Source organism: Malus domestica, chromosome 11 (genome assembly GCF_042453785.1).
Source record: "Malus domestica chromosome 11, GDT2T_hap1".
Taxonomy (NCBI): Eukaryota; Viridiplantae; Streptophyta; class Magnoliopsida; order Rosales; family Rosaceae; genus Malus; species Malus domestica.
This window is the reverse complement of record NC_091671.1, coordinates 14,955,073-14,963,734: the sequence shown is the minus strand read 5'-3', so window position 1 is coordinate 14,963,734 and position 8,662 is coordinate 14,955,073. Positions and strand designations below refer to the sequence as shown.

Sequence of the window (8,662 nt, the reverse complement as noted above, 5' to 3'; positions counted from 1 at the left end):
TAGAGGGGGCTTTTCAATTCCCACTTCCACTAGCTACTGCTTTTCTAAAGGAACTATAAGTTGAGGTACAACTACATTCTTCATGATTTACTGTAAGGTACAATCTGCTTTAACATGAACCTAATCAACCCACAATTACTGCAGCAGTACTGCAACCAGCATAACCCTAATACTTGAATTTGTTTTCTGGCCAACCCTTTGTTGTTAAGAGGAAAATGACAGGCAATGACAGAAAAGAATAATTATAGGCTTATTTTATTAACAGTTTACAAACTGTTGAATAAATCCTACATACTTAATACATTCCACATTTGCTTTTGAGGTGCATATGTGCAATATGTGCCTAGTTTCATAAAGTGTGAAGTGAGACATATATTAAATAGATTTATCAACTATTTAAAAACTAGTATAATTAATGTGGTGTTTCTAATGATTTAATTTGCAGAAAACAAAGTCATTTCAAGGGGTGAATCTTTGACCAGTTCTGGTAATATCCTCTTCTCTTTGCTTACTCTTGGAGTACAGATTGTTTTGGATCACTGAAGCAAGAAAGTTAAGTCCCTAATGTATTGGTTTTTTTGTCATTCACTTCATAACTATAAAAAATAAATCAAAAGCAAATTTTGTGTTATAAATAGGCAAAAGTTAGAGAGGTAATCTTTGCTAGGACATGAGTGAAGCAGGTGTAAAATATCAAACTATTTAGTTTGGTAACTATAACAAAAAAGGATTGCAGGTAAAAAGAGGAAGTGAGGGATACTGATATTATTGCTTTCAATTTTTTTCTTTTGCAGTGTGTATTGTAATCACACACGGAGTGCTCTTATATAGAGTAACATCTGTGACAATGACAAACCAAACAAATGAAATGATTGCCACTTTTGAAAACATTACACAACAACAAATAAATCACTATTTTCAAGTCTTCCTCATTGTGGGCATTCATTCGCACAATTTTATAACACTCCAAATTGGATGCTCACATATCAACATCAATTGCCTCATTAAAACTTGCTCGGAAAAACCCAATGGGAAAAAACCATAGCGTGTTGTAAAATTGTGATAATGAATGCCCACAGTGAGGAAGACTTGAAAATAGTAATGTACTTGTTGTTGTGTAATGTTTTCAAAAGTGGCAATCATTTCATTTATTTGGTTTGTCACGGTTGTTGCTCTATATAAAGAGCACTCCGTCTGTGATCACAATACACTGCAAAAGAAAATAACTGAAAACAATAATATCAGTATCCCTCACTTCCTCTTTTTACCAGCAATCCTTCTTGTGTTATAGTTACGAAACTAAACAATGTGATATTTTGCATTCACTTCGCTCTTGTCCCTAGCAAAGGTTGTCTCTCTAACTTTTGTCTAGTTATAACACATTATCAGCACGACTTTCTAACCTTAACCAGTTATCATCTCCCTTCACCGAAAAAATGCTTCCTCCAAGGATTTTCTTGTTTTTCTTCATCCTTTGCCTCACCTGCTTGATGTACCCTCGTGAAGAACTACTAGCTCCATGTCTGCATATAGTTCTAAATATAACAATTACTTATATCTTTGATTTCTTGTTTGGTGTAGCTCCTGATTACTAACCAAGTGATTATTTATGTTAATTTTACTACGATCGAAGATGGTGTGGTACCATCGCCCATCTTGAACTGCAGATTTAATTTTACTGCAATTTTAGGTGGTGCGGTATAATCGTCCACCCTGCTTTACCTATTTAAATTTTCTTGCTGCTTGAGTGGTGTGGTATAATCGCCTATACTATGCTATATTATTTGAATGAGAGTGGTGCAGTACAATCGCCCTTCTCATTAATCATGTAAATCTCAAGTTTGAAATTTTGAGTGCTTATCATTTTGGCCTGAAAATCAAAATGAAAAATTTGTAAGAACTAGAAGTTCTAACACTAAATTCCTCCATAATACATATTATTGCAAGTTCTTATATATCTCATTTTTCTTTCAGAAAAATAAAATGGTGAACATGGCAAAACTTGATTTTGTTGCCCTGGATATTACTCGGAAGAACTATGCCCTGGATATTACTGGGAAGAACTATCTTACCTGGGTAGTGGCTACCAAGATCCATCTGGAGGCAGGGAATCTTTGAGAAACCATCAAGGAGGAAAACAGTGCATCCTCTCACGTTCGGGCGAATGCCATGATCTTTATCCATCGCCACTTGAAGGACTGAAGAGCGAGTACCTAACAATTGAATATCCATTAGCCCTCTAGAAGGCATTGAGAAATAGATACAATTACTAGAAAATGGTGAATTTTCTAAGGGATTGTTATGAGTGGACACACCTAAGGATCCAGATTTCAAGTCTGTTGCAGAGTACAACTCTGCAATGTTCAGAATTAGCTTCCAAATGAAGCTTTCTGGGGAAACCATCACTAAGGAAGATATGTTGGAAAATACTTTTAGCATCTTTCATGCCTCCAACATGCTCATGCAACAACAATATAGAAAGTGAGGTTTTATTGAGTACAACCAACTAATATCGGTGCTCCTTGTGGCTGAACAAAACAATGAGCTTCAGATGAAAAATCATCAATCCCTATCTATTGGATCGGCACCATTCCAAGACGTGAATGTTGCTTCCCTCGAAGTGAACACCACATCATCTTGTAGTAATAATTGCAAACAAGGATGTGGCCACAAAAGAGGCCAGTGGAACGGGAAAGGTAAGAATCATGGTGTCCAGTTTTCCAACTAAGTTCCCAAAGCATGATTTAGGCCCGAGCTTCAAAAATATAAATCGCCACAAAGGTAAAGCCCATATGAATAACACTCATAGAAACCTTGAAGAAGCTTACCATAGGTGTGGGGCCAACGGGCACTGGGCACGTACCTGTCGTACCCCAAAACATCTAGTGGACCTGTATCAAGCCTTCTTCAAGGAGAAGGGTGTTGAAACCAATTTCTTCGACCAGGCTAAATTGATGGATATATCTGATCTAGTGTTCATTTATCAGGGCAATTGAACACAACTCACCTAGATGTCTCAAACTTCATTGTGAAAAGAGGGAATGAAGTGTATCGGTCCGATTGAATCATTTTTTGTTTAATGTACTCTTATTATTTGTGAATACCCATTTGTAAACCAAGAGGTTTACACCATTAGAGTTTAGACTACCGGTCCAAAAACACTTTGCAAATAATAAGAGTACATTAAACATAAATGATTCAATAAGACCGATACACTTCTTACCATCTTTTCACAATGAAGTCTAAGACATCTAGGTGAGTTGTGTTCAATTTCCCTGATAAATCGAACACTAGATCAGGTATATCCATTAGTTTAGCCTGGTCGAAAAAATTGGTTTCGGCACCCTTCTCCTTAAATAAGGCTTGATATAGGTCCACCAGATGTTTTGGGGTACGACAGGTACGCGCCCAATGCCCGTTGTCACCACACCTATAGCAGACTCCTTCAGGGTTTTTGGAGTGTTGTTCATATGGTCTTTACCTTTGTGGCTATTTACATTTTTTAAGCTCAGGCCTGAATTATGCCTTGGAACCTGGTTGTAAAATTGGACACCATGATTCTTGCCCTTCCTATTCCACCGGCCTCGCTTGTGGCCACGTCCTCGTTTGTAATTACTAACATGAGAGGATGTGGTGTTCACTTCGAGGGAAGCAACATTCATTTCTTGGAATGGTGCCGATCCAATAATTCGGGACTGATGATTTTTTATCAGAAGCTCATTGTTTTGTTCAACCACAATGAGCACCGATATCAGCTAGTTGTATTTAATAAAGCCCCACTCTCTATATTGTTGCAGGAGGAGCACATTGGAGGCATGAAAGGTGCTGAAAGTCTTTTCCAGCATATTTTCCTCAGTGATGGCCTCCCCACAAAGCTTCATCTGGGAGCTAATTTTGAACATTGCAGAGTTGTACTCTGCAAGCGACTTGAAATCCTAGATCCTTAGGTGTGTCCACTCATAACGAGCCATTAGAAGAATCACCATTTTTTGGTGATTGTATCTATTTTTCAATGTCTTTCAGATGGCTAATGGATCTTCAACTGTTAGATACTCGCTCTTTAGTCCTTCATCAAGTAGGCGACATATAAAGATCATGGCTTTCGCCCGATCTTGAGATGATGCACTGTTTTCCTCCTTGATGGTTTCTCCAAGATGGATCTTGGTATCCACTACCCAGGTAAGGTAGTTCTTCCCAGTAATATCCAGGGCAACAAAATCAAGCTTTGCTAAGTTCGCCATTTTCTTTTCTGAAATAAAAATGAGATGTGTAAGAACTTGCAATAATATGTATTCTGGTGGAATATAGTGTTAGAATTTTTGGTTGTTACAAATTTTTCATTTTGATCTTCAGGCCAAAATGATAAGCACTTGAAACTTTAGGCTCGAGATTTACATGATTACTGAGAAGGGCAATTGTACCACACCACTCTCATTTAAACAATATAGCATAGTATGGGCGATTATATCGCACCACTTAAGCAGTAGGAAAATTTAAATATGCAGAACAGGGTGGTCAATTATACCGCACCACTTACAATTGCAGTAAAATTAAATCTACAATTCAAGATGGGCGATAATACCACACCATCTTCGATCGCAGTAAAATTAACATAAATAAACATTGGGTTAGTAATCAGGAGCTACACCAAACAAGAAATCAAAGATATAAGTAATTATTATATTGAGAACTAAAACAAGCATGGTGCTAGCAGTTCTTTGCCAGCGTACATCAAGAAGGTGAGGCAGAGGAGGAAGAAGAACAAGAAAATCCTTGGATGAAGCATTTTTCAATGAAGGGAGATGAGAACTGGTTAGTGTTAGAGAGTCGTGCTGATAATGTGTTATAAATAGACAAAAGTTAGAGAGATAACCTTTGCTAGGGATATGAGCAAAGCAAATGCAAAATATCACACTGTTTAGTTTCGTAACTATAACACAAAAGGATTGCAGGTAAAAAGAGGAAGTAGGGGATACTGATATTATTGCTTTCAGTTCTTTTCTTTTGCAGTGTGTATTGTGATCACACACGGAGTGCTCTTTATATAGAGCAACACCCATGACAAACCAAACAAATGAAATGATTGCCACTTTTGAAAACATTACACAACAACAAATACATCACCTTTTGCAGTGTGTATTGTGATCACACACGGAGTGCTCTTTATATAGAGCAACACCCATGACAAACCAAACAAATGAAATGATTGCCACTTTTGAAAACATTACACAACAACAAATACATCACTTTTTTCAAGTCTTCCGCACTATGGGCATTCATTCTTACAATTTTACAACATTTTGTTAGTCGTTCCCATTTCTCTTTCATCTGTCTGTCCTGTAAAGATTTGTATGCTCCATTCGGATGGAGAAATTTGAATTAAAGGATTTGGATGTGAAACTCTTGCCCCATAAACAAGAAATCATTAAATAGATTGTATTTGAAACAACTAGATGTAAGAGGGAATCTTCACTAGGCAAACCACCTGGTCGGATTTTGTAGGGATGTCACGTTATCTCAAGTGGGACTCGATTAACAAAAAATCAGAAGGGATTTGTGTGTTTGTAATGAGTCATTTGGACTCCATTTACTTTTTTCGTGTCTTTCTTCTTCAAATCTTGGGATACATGGATTGCTATATTTCAAACCTACAATTTAACCTTTTAATCTCTTCTAAGTTTCTAAATTTGAAATCCCTCAATCCAAATAAGCCCTTATATATTTTCTTCTTGTGACCTTATTGACAAGCACCAAGTTGTTAAGGAAATACGTGATATATTTGTACACTTAGAGGAGACTTTTCAATTCCCAGGCAATGACAGAAAAGAATAATTATACTCAAAATCCAGAAAGTGAAAAATATGACCGTAGTAAAAAAAAACTTAAAAAGGCAATAATCAAGCTGTGACGATACATGCCACCGAATTTTAATCAGTTGCATTCCAAAGAACAAAAAAGAAACTCTCATCTCTTGCTTAATTACCTAACTAACAGCGATATATTAGGAAATATGAATTGACCTGCAAAATCTTCAATATTTGTAATCCTTCACGTGAAGGCTCTCCGAAGCACCATCTCCCAAAGCAGCATCCCCTTTGTAGGTACCCAAAGTTGCATCTGAATTAGCTTTGCACCTAGCAAGGAAGGCAGCCCGTGCCTTCTCCACATTTTCATCCTTTCCAGCCCACGCCTTTAGGGTACTCTGCTGCAGAGCCCGCCCGAAAGAGAACGAAAGTGACCAGGGTTTCTTGGTATTGAGCTTGTTCATAGCATTCAAATTGAGGGTAGCTTCCTCCTCACTCTGCCCACCAGAAAGAAATACTACAGCAGGAACAGCTGGAGGCATTGTTCGCTGCAACGCCCTTAATGTATGATAAGACACCACCTCAGGTGAAACCTTTTTGGCATCTGAACCAGGGGTAACCATGTTTGGCTTCAAAAGAGTCCCCTCGAGAAGGACATGGTGATCGTTCAGCGCTTTATAGCACGCTGCAAGGACACGCTCAGTCACATCTGCGCATCGCTCAATGTCATGAGATCCATCAACCAGTATCTCTGGCTCAACAATTGGTACCAAGCCATTCTCCTGGCAAATGACAGCGTAGCGCGCCAAGCCATTGGCATTCTCATGTATAGCAAGCTGAGTTGGCTCGTTCGGGCCAATCTTGAGTACAGCACGCCACTTTGCAAATCGGGCACCAGCTTCATAGTACTGCTGGCAGCGCTGGGCAAGACCGTCAAGGCCCTGAGTTGTGGTCTCACCATTAGTTCCAGCAAGCTCAACAGTGCCCTTGTCAACTTTAATTCCAGGAAGGACGCCACCGTCTTTGAGGATATCAACAAAGGGTTTCCCACCGGCTGTTTTCTGGTAAAGGGTTTCCTCAAAAAGGATCACACCGCTGAGATACTGGAGTGCACCCGGGGCACAGAAGAGGAGCTCACGGAGAGCTCGCCTGTTGTTTTCAGTATTCTCAACATTTATGCTTGACAAACGCTTGCCAATCGTGCCCGTTGACTCATCTGCAGCAAGGATTCCCTTCCCAGGGGTACCAATGTAGGTAGCATTGGCTACAAGTTCATCTGTAATACATGATAGATGTCATTTTTGGTCTCCCTAAATGAATTACTTGGGGGATTGGGGGATGGAAACTGCAACAACATCAACTATTAGATCAAAGTAAAAAAAAATCAGACTAAACATAGTATGCTTTCTTGTATTCTAGAGTTACATCGATCCCAAAAATATTTGGAAAAATTGTGATACGGGCCAGACCATATGGACCCGTACCAAAGTGGCACAAGCCTAAGATAGGCAGGACAGGAGTACTAGTGAGTCTGTAAATGGTTCAAACCTGGGACAGTGCCAAGAAATGTCGATTACGCCAAGTAGGAATGAGTTGTGGCATGACATGGTAGTGTTTACATCTCAACTATCGCTAAAATAGATCCGTATGATTTTTCTACGATGCATTTCAACAGTAATACTTCCAAACAAAATGTATCATCCATCAATATCAAGATCATCAAGAAGACTGCATAATGTGATCAAACGATTGATCATAACCAAATAATGTCCGCGAAAACATGGTTCCAGATTCCAATGAATGAACATTTGGAGCCCAACTAGAATCTTTTGAAACAAAAAAACAAGATATAGGCATTGCCCTTATGATCCAGCTCTTTCAGTTCTTTCTATTCCGTTGAAGCCCTAAAATTCTCTCTTCCTCACAATTCTCCTATTTTTTATGTAGTAGCAGAAGAAAAGTCATAATATGACTACATGATTGTTCTTAGTTTGTTATCCTTTATGTGCAATTTACTTCTACAAATTTCTTATCAATTTAGATCCAAAATGTCCCCAAGCCGATCAAAGCAAACCGTAAACCAAATAACTGCTAAAGCCTATGCACATAAACAATACCCTATCTAAATTCAACAACACACAAACAATTCAAATATTAAAAACGAAAAAGAAAATACCCTAATGATAATTCATTGCAAAAGAAAAGCCTGATAGGAGGTAGCAAAAACATAATAAAATCAAGAACTCATCAGATTAAAGATTAGAGATTAAAGATTAGAGTAGGGAAACAAATAATATAAGAAAACCCACGTACAAAATATGAGGTAGAAAAAGGAGATGCAATGCAATTACCTTGATACTTTCCCTTAAAGCAAGACATGATTAGTGTTCTAGTGAGAGAGACGAAAGAGAAGCAGAAACCGAAGAACGGGAAGAGAGTAGTTTTAAGATTGGTTTTATTTCAAGATTTATTTGTGAGTGCAAGTGTTAGTGCCGTATGAAGTGGCGGACGTTGTCACCACACACGGTGTGTACTCAATGCCGGTAGAGAGGGCAACGCTTTAGGTGGCTTCTTTGACTCTTTCGTAAAAAACTAGTCTATTGTCAATAGGCCTTTTGTATGTTAAATTAAAGACACGTGTTCTTAATTTTAATTTTTTGACTCGTGTTCTTCTATTTAGCTCCAAAGTCAACATAATTAACCTTGTAAATTTGAGAAAGTTGAGAAAGTAGCTAAGAAATATAAGATCAAAATTGATAATTTATTTCGGAACAACCCCATCTAGAGCGAAAACTACAGAAAATCTTCCTTTGCCACTGACCCTTACCTTTTGGCCTTGGGATATGAAGCAACCCTTG

At 38.2% G+C, this 8,662-nt stretch overlaps 1 protein-coding gene and 1 long non-coding RNA gene across 2 annotated transcripts; one reads left to right on the top strand and one right to left on the bottom strand.

The window, feature by feature from the left end:
* The first annotated feature begins 356 nt into the window (after nt 1-356).
* LOC139189634 (uncharacterized) lies at nt 357-2,438 on the top strand. The gene is made up of 2 exons (XR_011573454.1): nt 357-487; nt 1,975-2,438. It is a non-coding gene; the product is annotated as an uncharacterized lncRNA (long non-coding RNA).
* A 3,378-nt stretch (nt 2,439-5,816) lies between these two features.
* On the bottom strand, nt 5,817-8,313 carry LOC103447986 (fructose-bisphosphate aldolase 1, cytoplasmic-like). The gene is made up of 2 exons (XM_008387216.4): nt 8,156-8,313; nt 5,817-7,080 (listed from the first exon to the last, which is right to left on the bottom strand). Exons 1-2 carry the CDS (start codon nt 8,181-8,183, stop codon nt 6,032-6,034), a joined length of 1,077 nt encoding a protein of 358 aa, XP_008385438.1. The 5' UTR covers nt 8,184-8,313; the 3' UTR covers nt 5,817-6,031.
* Nucleotides 8,314-8,662: the final 349 nt, after the last annotated feature.

What these genes read in the sequence shown, in the direction of transcription:
- LOC103447986 (XM_008387216.4), bottom strand. Translation starts at nt 8,183, where the DNA reads ATGTCTTGCTTTAAGGGAAAGTATCAAG. An exon ending in CTTTAAGGGAAAGTATCAAG is followed by an intron (nt 7,081 to 8,155) that starts GTAATTGCATTG and finishes CATGTATTACAG; the next exon opens with ATGAACTTGTAGCCAATGCT.